At 39.0% G+C, this 17,189-nt stretch overlaps 1 protein-coding gene across 1 annotated transcript; it reads right to left on the bottom strand.

Moving 5' to 3' along the window:
- Nucleotides 1-10,778: 10,778 nt before the first annotated feature.
- LOC101733140 (dispanin subfamily A member 2b) lies at nt 10,779-13,832 on the bottom strand. The gene is made up of 2 exons (XM_012962158.3): nt 13,560-13,832; nt 10,779-11,393 (listed from the first exon to the last, which is right to left on the bottom strand). Exons 1-2 carry the CDS (start codon nt 13,779-13,781, stop codon nt 11,235-11,237), a joined length of 381 nt encoding a protein of 126 aa, XP_012817612.2. The 5' UTR covers nt 13,782-13,832; the 3' UTR covers nt 10,779-11,234.
- Nucleotides 13,833-17,189: the final 3,357 nt, after the last annotated feature.

Genomic DNA, 17,189 nt, shown 5'->3' with positions numbered 1-17,189 from the left:
GCACCAACAGCAAAATGTATTCAGTTAAAAAGGCTTTATAAAGGGAGAGAGGATCCTGAATCATCGCCTTTTTAACTGAATACCTTTTGGTCCTTTTTTCCTCTCTATTTAAGGGCAGAGGTGGATCCCCTTTATGCGTGCACCAGTTTTACTGATATCGCATTTTGTGCTGCCCTGAGGTCATTTTTGTATTATTATCCATATAACATTAAATCATTAGGTATTATACCTGTATATATATTTATATAAAATTAAACCATTCTATTTATCATCTATCTATCTATCTATCTATCTATCTATCTGTCTATTATCTATCTATCTATCTATCTGTCTATTATCTATCTATCTATCTGTCTGTCTGTCTGTCTGTCTGTCTGTCTATCTATCTATCTATCTATCTGTCTATTATCTATCTATCTATCTATCTATCTATCTATCTATCTATCTATCTATCTATCTATTTATCTACCTTTTTTGCCTATCCAGCAAATATATGAAGCAGACTTGTGTTACACACACACACACTCTTTTTCTATTGAAATTCATAATTGGGCCAGGTGGGAATATAAACTGTGTTCTCTAATTTATCTAATCTCAGTGTAATGTCAATATTATTGCATACATATACATTATCAAGTGATATATAAATATATACATATTTATACTAGTTCATTAAGTGCCTGCACTCCATTGCTCAAGAAATACAAAACAGGGTGCACGGTCAAAATTAATATATCAACTTTTTTGTCCTAATGAGGACTGAAAAGTTGGACTTTCTCTGTACAATGTGTTAAAAAGGGTGAAGACACACAGAGCTACTAGTAGCAGCTACTTGTCACGGCTACAGAAATAGACTATTCTGATCATTTATTGATAATTGTCTCTATGTGTGGTTTAGCAGAGGCAATTCTTAGTATTGTCTACGGCAGGGGATTTTCTGGTGTTTAGTAGTGTTGAGTGCAGTACTCTTTTGTTGCTATATATATATATATATACAAAATCTACTCACTTTCTCTGTATTCATTCTGTGCCATAGAAAACATTTTATGATCCAACATCAATGTATGATGTTACAAAAAGATTACTAAGATATAATTAATCCTTATTGGAGGCAAAACAATCCTATTGGGTTTATTCAATATTTAAATGATTTTTAGCAGACTTAAGTTATACAGATCAAAATTACAGAAAGATCCCTTATCCGGAAAACCCCAGGTCCTGAGCATTCTGGATAACAGGTCCCATACCTGTATACAACTCATCAAGGGACTCACAAAATAATCTTTTTATCCCCAAACCATAGGTAATATAATCAGGTGATTATACTAAAACTGAACACCACTGAGGGCCCGGGGGCTGCTTCCCTCCGCAGCTATTGTGTCTATTACTTTGATAGTTACAATTCTGCCTCATTCTACTGTGCCCACAACTGCTTGCTGAGTTAGCTTTAGTTACATTTCCTCTCACCTTGACCGAGAATAATATTGCGATCAAGCCGAGGCAGCATACATTCATGCAGAAGGTGTTGGCAATGGACCATACCAAGTGATCTCTCACGGGTAATTCAGTAGCTGATATGGTCATCACAGTAGATTGACAATGTGGACCTGGGATGTTCTGATGTTGAAACATCTCCACTCTTTCTGGTTCAATAGCATGGTGGGAATAGAATGGCGGTGCCCTGGCAGGAGAAGAGCTTGGCTTCTGAACTGGATAGCTGTCGGCCATAGTTCTGTTGCAAAGATCCTGCAGTACTATGAGGTTCTGCAGAGAAAGTGATTTTATGTTAAAGGAAGGAGGGGAGGTGCCTAAATATGTCAAATCTTGTAATATACCTCACTGCTAATTCTGTGCACTTTGAGTCAGAGGACCCTTAACCCTAAAATATTAACCCTGCGTTTAAGATGAAAAAAGGCAAAAAAAAAAACAAATCACACAATAAGATAACAGATAACAAACATAATGAAAAGATATTTATAAAACATGAAATGCCTTCGTAAAAAAAGTAAAAATGTGCAAAAACTCACAGAAACCAATCAGAAGTCTGTAAATCACACTTTTTAAAACTGGGATTTCTTCCTTTTCCTACGGATTATCGTGCAAATCTGAACCCAAATACACAGACAATTTTTATTTAATGATATATTTGCTTTTAAACTTACACACCTGTTGGCTGAGAGCCACTTGTGTTTTTATATGAGGAAGTGGCTCGGTGTTTGTGGCCGGGCAGAATACACACCAGTGGGAAGCCATGCACTGACCTCCTTCTTGCCGATGCCGGGCTGCGCTGTTCCATTACATGGGTAGAAAGGGTTGTGATTGGTCAGGAACAGATAGTGGTTAGAGCAGGAAAACCAGCACGACGTAATCTGAAGTTTTAAAACATAAAGCTAGAAACTGTAATAACACTTGGACTGTAGCCATTATTATAACTCCTTAACCTATTTCTTTATTCAGACAGTATAGAATGGCCAGTTCTAAGCAACTTTTTAATTGGTCTTCATTATTTATTTTTTAGAGTTTTTTAATTATTTGCCTTATTCTTCTGACTCTTTCCAGCTTTCCAAAGGGGGTTACTGACCCCGGCAGCCAAATACTATTGCTCTGTGAGGCTACAATTTGATTGTTATTGTTCCTTTTTATACCTTTTTCAACTTGGGCCCACTCCTATTCATATATCAGTCTCTCATTCAAACCACTCCCTGGTTGCTAAGGTCATTTGGTTCCAAGCAACAAAATAGCTGCGGAAACTCCAAACTGGAGAGATGCTGAACAAAAAGTTAAATAACTAAAGACCAATTGCAAATTGTCTCAGAATATTGCCCTCTACATCCAGGGGCGCTTCGGCCATTAGGCGAGTTGAGAAACTCGCCTCAGGCGGCAGAAGCGCCTCAGTTACCAGGGGCGGCAAAAAGCCGCTCCTGGTAACTTTAAGAGCCGAATTTCCGTTTTTTAAACCAGAAATTCGGCTCTTCTAGTGCAGAGAGCGCAATTGCACTCTCTGCACTAGCGATCTCACCGCCCCCGGACCCGCTCCTGCGCTCAGAAGGTAAGCGCTGGGGAGGGGGGGGCGGCATCCAGGAGCCGCCTCAGGCGGCGATATGCCCAGAATCGCCCCTGTCTACATCATACTAAAAGCTAACAGACAGGTGGACAACCCCTTTACGGTGTCCCAGTTATACCAAACCTCATCAAACATTTTCATAGTAACATTCTTTTATGGCAACAATTATTCCATTCTTTGTATATGTGCCCCCCCCCCCCCAGTAGACTTCTCTTCTATAGAATCCAGAGCTAGGGTGAGAAAATGAGGGGTGGCACCCACTGCATATTTATTTAAACAAGTTGAATTCGGCCATGTTGGATTGTATGGATAAAATACCCTGTGCCCTTTCTTTCAGTTATTTCTCCCTTTTTGGAAGATTCTACTTTGCTTTGCTCTTTTGAGTAAGTCACGTGACTGGTTCATCTTTTAGTCTCCTGGTGTTCTTCAATCAGATCTATAAAGCAGCAGAACAGATGTATGGCAAAAGGCATTCTGGGATATCCAAGGCAGTGACCCAGATGGTGCAGCCATTGCTATGCCCCGACCCAGTGCTGAAACCACAGTCACCAGTTACTCTCACATGTTGGTACAATATTATAGTCTAGTTAGCTAATTAAAGGCCTAGTTTGCCATTAAACTAACTTTTAGTTTCTTATAGAATGTTATGGAATGGGAACTTTTCTTTTTTTTATATATATAGTGTTTGAATCCATAAGATTAAAGATGCCTGTGCATAGTCAATACTGGGTGTAAATAGGAGCCTTCTTGGCTGAATCTGCGGCTCACTGGCCCATTTGGCAGAATAAAGCTGCAGAGGAGCTGAATAAATGGCTGGTGGCTAAAAACAGAAATACACAAATAGTAGTCAGTCACAGATTGTAGTCAATGGTTTATTTTTATGCGTTAATATAATGAACTCAAGCAGGAGACACATGGATAGTAGCCCTTCCCTACAGCAGGCAATTCTAGCAATAAGGCAAAGGGTAAAAAGCTCAGTCAGCAAGGCTGTTATCTGCAAGATTTGGTGATTTGACTTCTGCAGCGTTCCAAGGGTTAATAAGAGCAGTACTAGACATTAGATTGCGGGTAACGCCACCCAACACTAATATATATAATTAGAGAAATGATGACAATGCCGTATATGACAGTGGCGGTGATGTTGAGTGCCAGCGCTATAGAGCCATAATTCTGTGCTCTGGTTCTGTTCCCGATCAGCTTCTGATCTCGACTCTACAGGGGGAGGGAACAAAGAGAGAAGTCATTCAATGCTCTAGAAAGCTCCAAATTACAGGAAGGCTATCCCCCACAGACTCCATTTTAATCAAATGATCAAAAAATTTTTAAATGATTTCCTTTTTTTCTGTAGTAACAAAACAGAACCTTGTATTTGATCTCAACTGAGATAAAACTAATCCTTATTGGAGGCAAAGTGATCCTATTGGGGTTATTAAATGTTTAAATGATTTTTTAGTAGACTTAAGGTAAGGGGATCCAAGTTACAGAAAAGAAACCTTAAATGGAAAACCCCAGGTCCCAGGCATTCTGAATAACAGGTCATATACCTGTATATATATTTATATAAAATTAAATCCTTTGGTCTTATACTTATATATATATATCATCGCCCATTGACACATCCTTTTTAACTGAATATCTTTTGCTATTGGTGCTTTTTTCCTCTATATTTAAGGGCAGAGGTGGATCCCCTTTATGCGTGCACCAGTTTTACTGATATCGCATTTTGTGCTGCCCTGAGGTCATTTTTGTATTATTATCCATATAACATTAAATCATTAGGTCTTATACCTGTATATATATTTATATAAAATTAAACCATTCTATCTATCTATCTATCTATCTATCTATTTATCTACCTTTTTTGCCTATCCAGCAAATATATGAAGCAGACTTATGTTACACTGACACACCCTTTTTCTATTGAAATTCATAATTGGGCCAGGCGGGAATATAAACTGTGTTCTCTAATTTATCCAATCTCAGTGTATTGACAATATTGTTGCAAGCAATACAAATATACATTATCAAGTGCTCAAGAAATACAAAACAGGGTGCATGGTCAAAATGAATATATCAACGTTTTTGTCCTAATGAGGACTGAAAAGTTGGACTTTCTCTGTACAATATGTTAATAAGGGTGAAGACACACAGAGCTACTAGTAGCAGCTACTTGTCACGGCTACAGAAATAGACTATTCTGATCATTTATTTATAATTGTCTCTATGTGTGTTTTAGCAGAGGCGATTCTCAGTATTGTCTATGGCAGGGGATTTTCTGGCATTTAGTAGTGCTGAGTGCAGTACTCTTTTGTTGCTATATATATATATATACAAAATCTATTCACTTTCTCTGTATTCATTCTGTGCCATAGAAAACATTTTCTGATACAACGTCTATGTATGATGTTGCAAAAAGTTTACTAAGATATAATTAATCCTTATTGGAGGCAAAACAATCCTATTGGGTTTATTCAATATTTAAATGATTTTTAGCAGACAAATTATGGAGATCCAAATTACAGAAAAATCCCTTATCCGGAAAACCCCAGGTCCCAAGCATTCTGGATAACAGGTTCCATACCTGTATACAACTCATGAGGGGACTCACAAAATAATCTTTTTATCCCCAAACCATAGGTAATATAATCAGGTGATTATACTAAAACTGAACACCACTGAGGGCCCGGGGGCTGCTTCCCTCCGCAGCTATTGTGTCTATTACTTTGATAGTTACAATTCTGCCTCATTCTACTGTGCCCACAACTGCTCGCTGAGTTAGCTTTAGTTACATTTCCTCTCACCTTGACGGAGAATAATATTGCGATCAAGCCGAGGCAGCATACATTCATGCAGAAGGTGTTGGCAATGGACCATACCAAGTGATCTCTCACGGGTAATTCAGTAGCTGATATGGTCATCACAGTAGATTGACAATGTGGACCTGGGATGTTCTGATGTTGCAACATCTCCACTCTTTCTGGTTCAATAGCATGGTTGGAATAGAATGGCGGTGCCCTGGCAGGAGAAGAGCTTGGCTGCTGAACTGGATAGCTGTCGGCCATAGTTCTGTTGCAAAGAGCCTGCAATACTATGAGGTTCTGCAGAGAAAGTGATTTTATGTTAAAGGAAGGAGGGGAGGTGCCTAAATATGTCAAATCTTGTACTTATGGCCTATAATATACCTCACTGCTAATTCTGTGCACTTTGAGTCAGAGGACCCTTAACCCTAAAATATTAACCCTGCGTTTAAGATGAAAAAAGGCAAAAAAAAAAACAAATCACACAATAAGATAACAGATAACAAACATAATGAAAAGATATTTATAAAACATGAAATGCCTTCGTAAAAAAAGTAAAAATGTGCAAAAACTCACAGAAACCAATCAGAAGTCTGTAAATCACACTTTTTAAAACTGGGATTTCTTCCTTTTCCTACGGATTATCGTGCAAATCTGAACCCAAATACACAGACAATTTTTATTTAATGATATATTTGCTTTTAAACTTACACACCTGTTGGCTGAGAGCCACTTGTGTTTTTATATGAGGAAGTGGCTCGGTGTTTGTGGCTGGGCAGAATACACACCAGTGGGAAGCCATGCACTGACCTCCTTCTTGCCGATGCCGGGCTGCGCTGTTCCATTACATGGGTAGAAAGGGTTGTGATTGGTCAGGAACAGATAGTGGTTAGAGCAGGAAAACCAGCACGACGTAATCTGAAGTTTTAAAACATAAAGCTAGAAACTGTAATAACACTTGGACTGTAGCCATTATTATAACTCCTTAACCTATTTCTTTATTCAGACAGTATAGAATGGCCAGTTCTAAGCAACTTTTTAATTGGTCTTCATTATTTATTATTTAGAGTTTTTTAATTATTTGTCTTCTTCTTCTGACTCTTTCCAGCTTTCAAATGGGGGTCACTGACCCCAGCAACCAAATACTATTGCTCTGTGAGGCTACAATTTTATTGTTATTGTTACTTTTTATACCTTATTTTTCAACATAGGCCCACTCCTATTCATATATCAGTCTCTCATTCAAACCACTCCCTGGTTGCTAAGGTCATTTGGTTCCAAGCAACAAAATAGCTGCGTAAACTCCAAACTGGAGAGATGCTGACTGACAAGTGAAATAACTAAAGACCAATTGCAAATTGTCTCTGAATATTGCCCTGTACATCATACTAAAAGCTAACTGAAAAGTGAAAAACCCCTTTACGGTGTCCCAGTTATACCAAACCTCATCAAACATTTTCATGGTAACATTCTCTTATGTTGACAATTATTCCATTCTTTGTATATGTGCCCCCCCCCCAGTAGACTTCTCTTCTATAGAATCCAGAGCTAGGGTGAGAAAACACCTACTGCATATTTATTTAAACAAGTTGAATTCAGCCATGTTGGATTGTATGGATAAAATATCCTGTGCCCTTTCTCTCAGTTATTTCTCCCTTTTTGGAAGATTCTACTTTGCTTTGCTCTTTTGAGCAAGTCACGTGACTGGTTCATCTTTGAGTCTCCTGGTGTTCTACAATCAGATCTATAAGGCAACAGAACAGATGTATGGCAAAAGGCATTCTGGGATATCCAAGGCAGTGACCCAGATGGTGCAGCCATTGCTATGCCCCGACCCAGTGCTGAAACCACAGTCACCAGTTACTCTCACATGTTGGTACAATATTATAGTCTAGTTAGCTAATTAAAAGCCAAGTTTGCCATTAAACTAACTTTTAGTACCTTATAGAATATTATGGAACGGGAACTTTTCTTTATAGTGTTTAAATCCATAAGAATAAAGATGCCTGTACATAGTGAATACTGGATGTAAATAGGGGCTTTCTTGGCTAAATCTGCAGTTCACTGGCCCATTGTGTAGGATTAAAATAATCACCTTTCCCAGTCAAACTCTGATTGGCTTGTTTCAATACTGATTAAGAAAAATAAATCCACAGCCGCCTCAATCACTTTTTATTGCTGTGTCTAAGCACTGCTTCCCTGCTCATTCAGTTTTTCATTCTGGGGAAATGACTATAGCAGTTTCTAAAGACGTATGATAATAAGGCTAGGGTGATAAGGCTATATAGCTCCAACTGCATTGTTGAGTAATGTACATATGTGAGATTTCCAGTACTTTTTTGTTAAAGAGGCTACTTAGGGGTCTCCAGATTTCACTGAACATCTAGCATCCCACTGCCAATTGTTGTTCAATGATATCTAGAGAACCACGAGTTGCTCATTCTGGATATTGAGGTTCACCACCATCTTGTCCCTCCCTAATCAGAGGCCTATTTGTCAACCAGGGAAGCACCATTACTGCAGATTTTCCAACATCATTTACATCTCCACAAACGTGGGCTAATTATCAATCCTGATTTTTTTTTTATATAGAGTATTAATGAATTCAGTGCAGTAACCCATAGCAACCAATCAGCAGGTAGAATTTACTGGTCGACGGTTTAAAACCAAAGATCTTATTGGTCGCTATGGGTTACGGGGACGAGTATGATAGATTTAATAAAAGATATTCAAGATCACAGTATTCCAAGGAGGTTTTCACAGGATGGGGCTGGGGGGATGCTTTATTGATGGAGAGAAGTTTATTTTGCTAGTATCCTTCCACCTTAGAGCTGACATTAGCCATTGTTATTTTTATATTGCCAGTTAAAAGGGACAGAATACTTGGCTTTTTTGTAAGAAGAGTAGATCCTTCATTTCGAAATAACTTGTGGGAGGAAGGGTGTATATTCAGAGCAGGTTTCCTAAATTGTTTTCATTTACCACTGTAACCTGAGATGAGTTTGAGTCTTAAAGAAGAAGGAAAGGCATATTGGCATTTTACTGCCAATAGATTAGCCACATTAGTGCAAACTAGAACACTATATTTATTCTGTAGAACACTTAACCATACCTGAGCAAACAGCCCTAGATGCTCCCTCTGTTTGTTTAAGGTAGCAGCTGCCATTTTAGCTTGGTCTCAGTAGCTTCTGTGCTGCAGCTCTAGCTGCTTGTAGTTCAGATCACACATTCTGATGGGAGGGGGAGTGAATTTTGATCACTCTTTTATGGAATGAACACAAATAATTGACTCTTCTAGGAAGCAAAATGGCTATGCCAAAATATTTGGTTAAGATTTGTGCTTGAAATACATTTTTTGTAGATGAATTTGAGATTAGCGTCATTCATATAATTGTGACCAATTTGTCATAGCTTCTGGCAGTAAATATTTAATTTGTATGCACTACAGAAGGAGAACTTTGGGCTTTGGTTGTCCTCTCTATGTGGGAGGTTTTTTACCTGCAGCCTAATACCATTTATAGGTTTGTGCTTTCTATAACATTAGAGCAGTGATCCCCAACCAGTGGCTCAGGGGCAACATATTGCTCCCCAACCCCTTGGATGTTGCTCTCAGTGCCCCCAAACCAGGTAGTTATTTTTGAATTCCTGACTTGGGGGCAAGTTTTGGTTGAATAAAAACAAGATTTCCTACCAAATAAAGCCTCCTGTAAGCTGATAGGGTGCATAGGGGCTGCCTAATAGCCAATCACAGCCCTTATTTGGCTCCTCCATGAACTTTTATGATGCTTGTGTTGCTCATGAGTAAGAAAGGTTGGGGACCCCTGTATTAGAGGTTAGGTTACCAGCAAAGGTATCAAATAGACCATACTTTCTGTACATTGCAGTGATGGAGAATAAGTCATACCCAAAGTTGTACATAAAATATGTACATAATCTTTTTCCATAAACCTTCCAAAACAGAGATTTTCCACCCAGATATTGATGGAAAACATCTTATGTTAGGTGATTGAGGGAAGGCTAATAGTAAGGACTCTCAATGGAGAGATAGGAGGCACAAATGGAGAAAAGTGAGGTCTTGGTGGTTAAAATGGTTGCAAGTCCCAATGGGACTGGAAGAGAAAGCAGACTCTCTTTCAGTTTCAGTTTCTGTAGAGTTCCTATATTAAAGGTTTTTTGAGGAACAAAATGCAACAGTTCCTGAAAATGATTTGTATTTTTTCTCTTTGTGTTTTGATATGAAACCCCATATCATATAATAACTTGCATATGCCGACTCAGAAGAGAACTTATAAGTAATCTAAACATAGGGGAGGCTAATTATAGGGGAGTATGCCTCCTTGCTCAGCACTAAATGAGTAGGGCTTGTGTTCAACATACTTTTTGCCTATTGTTTTAATCATAAGAAATGTATGTTTTTTATTTCTTGAGTTACACAGGGCAAACAGGGAAACTGAAGCACCTCCTCCCCTTTTTGTTTACTGTTTTGCCTTGGCAATAAAATGAAACCCCTAATAATGTATTGTATTTTGGTTGCCATGATTACTGCTCCAAACAACCAGATAGCATCTTTCATTGCAGTTTGTAATAGATAGGGATCCCCAACCAGTGGCTCAGGGTAAACGTGTTGCTCCCCAACCCCTTGGATGTTGCTCTCAGTGGCCTCAAAGTAGGTGCTTATTTTTTTAATTTCTGATTAGGAGGCTTGGGTGCATAAAAGCCAAGTATAATGCCAAACAGCCTTCTGTAGGCTGCCAGTCCACATAGGGGCCATTAAGTAGCCAATTATAGCTCTTATTGGCACCCTCAGGAAGCTTTTTTTTCATGCGTGTGTTGCTCCCCAACACTTTTTCCATTGAAATGTGACTCACGGGTATAAAAGGTTGGGGATTTAAAAACAATTAAACAACAAATAATAGAGAAGAGGAAAAATTTTTTAGTACAGGTCAATTGATAACATGCTATATAGAGATAAACATCTGTCTGTGAAGGTTCATCCAGGTCGTAGGTATATCTGGAGTAATCAGTCAAATTAACTGGACTTGCTGTGTTTTTTTTAAGGACTTTTTGCCAGTCATCCGACTCATCATTTCTCAATTCAGAATGAGCCATTTTTCCCCATACTGAATTACAAAAGCCAGTTGAATGACGGGCAAAACGTCTTCGAGAAAAACACAGCTGATTTGATTTATAACTACAGATAACGATAAACATCCACTTTAATGCTAAGTGGGAAATTCAGAAGGTAAATATTTTCAGAATGCAGAATAATTTTATGGTTGAAACACATTAAAAGAACTCCAGAAGTGGAATTTTTTCCAACTGATGAGGATGAAGGATGGGTACGTGCTGTGGCTGCTCGATCATCTTCACTATTAGCCTATTCTCTGTGGCCGGGGTGCAGAAAGTAACATGATTAACACAACAATAATAGTAATGACGGTGAACATAGTAGCGGCAATGTTGAGATTACGGGCAGTAGAACCGTAGCTCATGGCTCCAATCCTGTCTCCAATCACCTTCCGATCCCGGGACTGTGGGTTATAGAAAGAAAATAAAAAGCATTTGAAAAGGAGCTTCTTAAAAGAATTCCCATTCGAGGATCCTCTTAGCAGTGTTGCTTTAAGAATCCACAACTGATATCACTAATAGTGTTGAGTGGGCTGGGTGGGTTTGGGCCAATGCACCACACTTTTAGCAGGCTGTAGGCAGATGGTGGGCTGAACTCTGTCCATGGCTCCACCCAACCCATGATGGCAGTGAGCTCCAATACCTGCTCCCTTCGTCGCCATCACTCAGTGTTGGACTGACCCAACAGGATACCAGGAAAACTCCCGGTGGGCCCAGGTGTCAGTGGGGCCTCCTGCTCCTAACCATTTGGCCTGTTTCATGGTCATTCCCTGTTTCTGAAAGGGAACAATGAGGAGAAATAGATGGAAGAATAGATGCTAGCATGTAAATAAAAGAGACTAGGAGAATAAAGGGGTTGGGTGAGGAAAGGAGGAAAAATAGTTTGAAGAGTGGGCCTATGGTCTAAGGTTTTCTGGTGGGCCCCTGGGGTCCCAGTCCGACACTGCCATCATTTATTTATATAATTATGTCTGATCAATTTCCTATGATAACATCAGAAAGGGACAGCTTTTGCATGTTATATTGGTAATTACACCCTAGGTAGAGCATACAGTTAGAAAGCCATTTTTTGAAATCATTGCAGACTATGGAGTAATGGGCCTACCAGGGCTGCAACCCCATGGGCCCTCCTCCCAATGTCCAGCCCTGTTCAACCCTGAATCCTTGACAGATGGCATTGCTGCAAAGGCTCCAGATATCAGTAATGGACCTTATTAGAATCCCTGTCAATCCCTTTAGATCTTTACTATACCGTGCCTCCATGGGCTTATTAAAGAAACAGTATACCCTTTGTTTAACATGAGTGCAATGAATAGATCTTGTGCAAACTCTTTGCCTGTTGTTTGAATCTTGACAAATCTATGGGGCTGATTTACTAAGACACGATTTCGAATCCGAATTGGAAAAATTCCGATTGGAAACGAACATTTTGCGACTTTTTCGTATTTTTTGCGATTTTTTCGGCGTCCTTACGATTTTTGCGTAAAAACGCGAGTTTTTCGGCGTCTTTACGAAAGTTGCGCAAAGTCGTGATTTTTTCGTAGCGTTAACACTTGCGCGCAAAGTCGCGCCTTTTTTCGTAGCGTTAAAACTTAAAAGGCGCAACGTTTCGCGCAAGTTTTAACGCTACGAAAAAATTGCGACTTTGTGCAACTTTCGTAAAGACGCCGAAAAACTTGCGTTTTTATGAAAAAATCGTAAAGACGCTGAAAAACTTGCGTTTTTACGCAAAAATCGTAAAGATGCCGAAAAACTCGCGTTTTTACGCAAAAATCGTAAAGACGCCGAAAAAAATCGCAAAATTACCGATCATTACGAAAAAAACGCAATCGGACGCATTCGGCCCGTTCGTGGGTTAGTAAATGTGCCCCTATGTGTTTGTATGGGTATGAGAGCCATGTTCATGTTCATCATGGGTGGCTATGGCATCTTTTGCAGTTATATTGGTTGAGTTACTTCTGCCCAGATATTCATTTTGGAAACATAGAACTTGTGAAAAATGTTACACTTGAATCCCCAGTGAATCCCCAGTGTTTTACTTCATCAGATGGAGCAATGAAGAGCTGAGCACTGGGTTATTGAGAAACCCAAAAACAGATATTTCAACATGGAAGCGGAAGAGAATCATTTCTACACAACGTTTACCAGTAAATCAAGCAGATCCTTATTATTATTATACCCCAGTTTCTCTGATTTGTTTACTCTTCAGAATGTGCCAAACATTCTATTCTAGAACTTTTCTACTTACTGATTTGAGGGCAAACAGAGAAAACTCAGCTCACAGGCTTAAGTTCATCAAGTCTTCTTGTGTGCCAGTTCTGTTGGCACGGGATCCTCATATAAAGCAAAGCTCTGTTACAATTGTAAATATGCAATGCAGTATTAGGTACCTGCACAATAAATGGGCATATGAAGTCAGACATTGCTATCAAAGGTATCCTGGGAGCTCTGGGGTGGGTGGAATTATACGCTAGCTCTTTGCAGTATGAACAACAGTAACATTTATCAGCCTCTGGGTTTCTTGTTGTTCAGTTTTTCAAGCCCACACACTTACGCACAAACACACTTACCTTTACAGAGAAAATAACTGCAATGAAACCCAGGCAGCAGAAGTTTATGTAAAAGGTGTTAAAAATGGACCAGGGCAAGTGGTCTCGTATTGACAATTCTCCAGGAATTATGTTCACCAGTGTGGTATGGACTTGCGGAGCTGGGGCATTAACAAACCCAGTCATTCCCCCCCTGGGTGGGTAATATCCTTGATTGACATAGATAGGAGGTGCCTCCATCATGTACGAAGCAGGCTTATTAGTGGTATCAGTGGACTCCTCGTCATACTAGAAATGCACTGTGTGTGTCTAGATGGGGAAATAAGCTTTTATGTGAGGGGAAGCAAAGGAGGAGCTGGTTGAGAGGATTTCTCTTCTCTTCTATATTTTGAAGGATAAGTAAGCCTTTAATTTGGAAAACTCTAAACAGCCCCCAGAATAACATACCTTTCTCCCTGCATCCAGATTTATTTTGTTTTTCTCTTACAAGCAGCTGAACTGCATCTCTCTTACTGACTTCCTTGTCTAAGACGACTCAGAAAGCAAAAGGGGTGAAGCTTTATGCTAGACAAGGAAGTCCTTAAAAGAGCTGTAGTTGGCTGTAATAGATAAATAGACCTAAATGTTATTCTGGGGCTGAGTAATTTTAGTGATTTAAAAAAAAAAGGTTTCTTATTCTTTAATAAAATATAATATAATAGAATTTAAACCACAAGGTGACACCCTATCTAGATTATTAAGTCACTGGGGCTCATTTATTAATACTGGGCAAATTTGCCCATGGGCAGTAACCCATAGCAACCAATCAGCGATTGAAAATGAATGCAACAATTTGATTGGTTGCCATAGGTTACTGTCCATGGGCAAATTTGCCCAGTGTTGATAAATGACCCCCACTGTGTTTAGTGGCGTAATAATGCCAAGTCTCTATTGCCCTCTCTGTTGGTGGAGGTTGGTGGCCACTAGCCATACGTTGAAAGGCTGGTAACAAGAGTTGAAACGATCCAAAAAAAATATTTAGCCAATTGAAGATCAGCTTCCAGAAATCTTTCCTGTTTTGCCCACATTTATAATACATTAGTATTTATACATTTTTTATTACCTTCAATGTATATCATAATCCAGCTCAATGCTCAGTGGATCTCTTGCCATTAACAGTGTATGTCTGGCAGTCTGTCCGCTATTATTACATTGTACATTATGATTGTGTTGCACTTCAGGATCACATTTTCACTTTCATAACAGTCGTATAGATGTATATTTTGTCTTTTTTCTGTTTTCATTTGTTGAACTATAAGTTTGTTGTTTGTTTGTTTGCCTACCAGATACTTACACACTATTGTGTATATACCTTTCACTGGAAAACTAGTGCTACTAGTGCAACATGAGTGCTATAGCTTGTACTTTATTACAATATATAGTGAATAATGTTCCCCCCTAGTGTAAAATATAAGGACATTATAAGTCAACAAGGAGTTTCATGACCATATAAAGGCACAAGGCCAAGGGCTTTTATACAGGTCATGGAATTCTGAGGTGACTTCTAATATCCTCGTATTTTACAACAGGAGGTGCATTATTTATTATAATACACAAGTTTCAGTGAGTCATGTGATATAAACTACATTACTAAGCACCGGCCCCAGGAGCCCCGCACCCCCCCCCACGGGCCCCCTCCATGCCCCCCTAACTCCCGCAGGGGTCCCCACCTGACACCCTCCCCTGAGCAATAAACTTACTTTCAGTGCATCAGGGGAGGGACACCAGCGGCCGGGGGACAGCGAAGAGGATCAGGTCTGAGCCCTGGCAGTCCAGTCCGACCCTGAGCACTGTTTATAACTGATGACATCACTAAGCACCATTAATAAGGATATAATTTACATTGTGTATTATATACAAATATATAAAAAGAATAGGGGTGCACAGAATCTTTTTTGGGATTTGGCCGAATACCGTCTTCCTCTTCTCACTCTTTGAAATAGGGGTCACTGACCCCCCACAATACAGAAAACTCCTTTTCTGTGAGGCTACAATTTTATTGTTATTGTTAATTTTCATTACTTATCTTTCTATTTAGTCCCTCTTCTATTTATATTACTCTTTCTCTATCAAACCACTTCCTGGTTGCCAGGTTAAATTGGGCCCTAGCAACCAGATAGCTGCTGAAATTCCAAGCTGCAAAGCTGCTCAACAAAAGCTAAGACAATATTTATCTTGAGTACTACGCACCTTTCATATTAATCTATTTAAGTTCAGTGTGCATCACATACGTTGGACTCTTTTTATATATGAATAAATAAATATATACATATGTAACTTTCGTTATAAGCTCTTGGTCTCTTTTGGACCTTGGGTGAAAGAGTGTGCCTCTATGAAGTGTGGAAACATGCATTACCTATATATTTATATCCCCCTCTATATGTATGGAGAGTGAGAGAGAAATGAATTGTGTAGATATATATGTTTATATAGACTAGAGGGTGGAGAGAAAGAAAATGGAGGGAGAGAGAAATGGGGCACAGAATGCCATAGTGGAACCTATTACGTTGGATATAGGATTATCAGGATTATTATATAGGATTATCAGGGATCGGTTCTTCAAAAACATAGTTCAATGCTCTGTATTCATCTAGCTCTTTGTTCTTGCAATTGGAGTAGGAGACATTGAACACATTATTTTCTCATTCTGAACACTTACGAAGCATGATACCTGCCCTTCTAAAGTTTAAACAATTGACTCATTTATTCATTTATGTTCTCCATTATTTTTTGTAAAAAAAAGTGTTCTTCAGCTAAAATAATTCCAAACCCATTGTTCTCTATGAGTTACCAACTTGTGAGAGACTACAAAATCTTGTCGACCTACTGATTCATAAAGGCCAACAAAAAAGAGAACTTTATTAAAGGAGAAGGAAAGGTAAAAAAAACTAAGTAAGCTTTATCAGAAAAGGTCTATGTAAATACAGCCATAAGCACTCACAGAAATGCTGCACTGAGTCCTCTATCAAAAGAAACACAGGATTTCTTGTCTTCTTTTGTGTACACATGTTCTTCTGTGTCAAACTTTCTTCTTTCAGAAAAATCTTTCAGGGCATGACATGAGCCTGCTCAGTTTGCTCTTCTCTTCTCCTCCCTTTTCCTCCTCCCCCTCCCATCTCAACTCTCTCCCCCTCCCAACTGTGTTCTAATCTGAGCTACCAGCACCCAGATCTGCAGCTACTGAGACCAAGCTAAAATGGCAGCTGCTATCGTAAACAAACAGAGAAAGCTTCTAGGGCTGTTTACTCAGGTATGGTAAATCTTTCTGCAGAATAAATATAGTGTTAACATAAAAAAAAATGCAAAACAACAATGCAAGTCTATGTCTTTACAATTAAATTAAAAAATATATATTTTTTTTTAAATTCCCAAACCGTAGGTTACATATTCAGTGGAAATGAACCCCATAAAACCCCTAGCCCTTGTCAGCAGCTATTGTGTCTATTTGACCCACTTTCACTGCTGTCCAGTAGAAGTTTTTAGTGCATTTATGTGCAAAATGGTGTCACTTTTGTCCCGCAATGCCAATAATGGTATTAGCATCCGATTAACTCAGTGCAAGTAAGTTGCTAAAGCAAAGAAAATTGACTCCATGTTAGCCAATACATTTAA

The sequence above is a fragment of the Xenopus tropicalis genome, chromosome 4, assembly GCF_000004195.4.
Source record: "Xenopus tropicalis strain Nigerian chromosome 4, UCB_Xtro_10.0, whole genome shotgun sequence".
NCBI classification, from domain to species: Eukaryota; Metazoa; Chordata; class Amphibia; order Anura; family Pipidae; genus Xenopus; species Xenopus tropicalis.
Note: the sequence above shows the minus strand (reverse complement) of the source record. Positions and strands in the feature narration are given on the sequence as shown.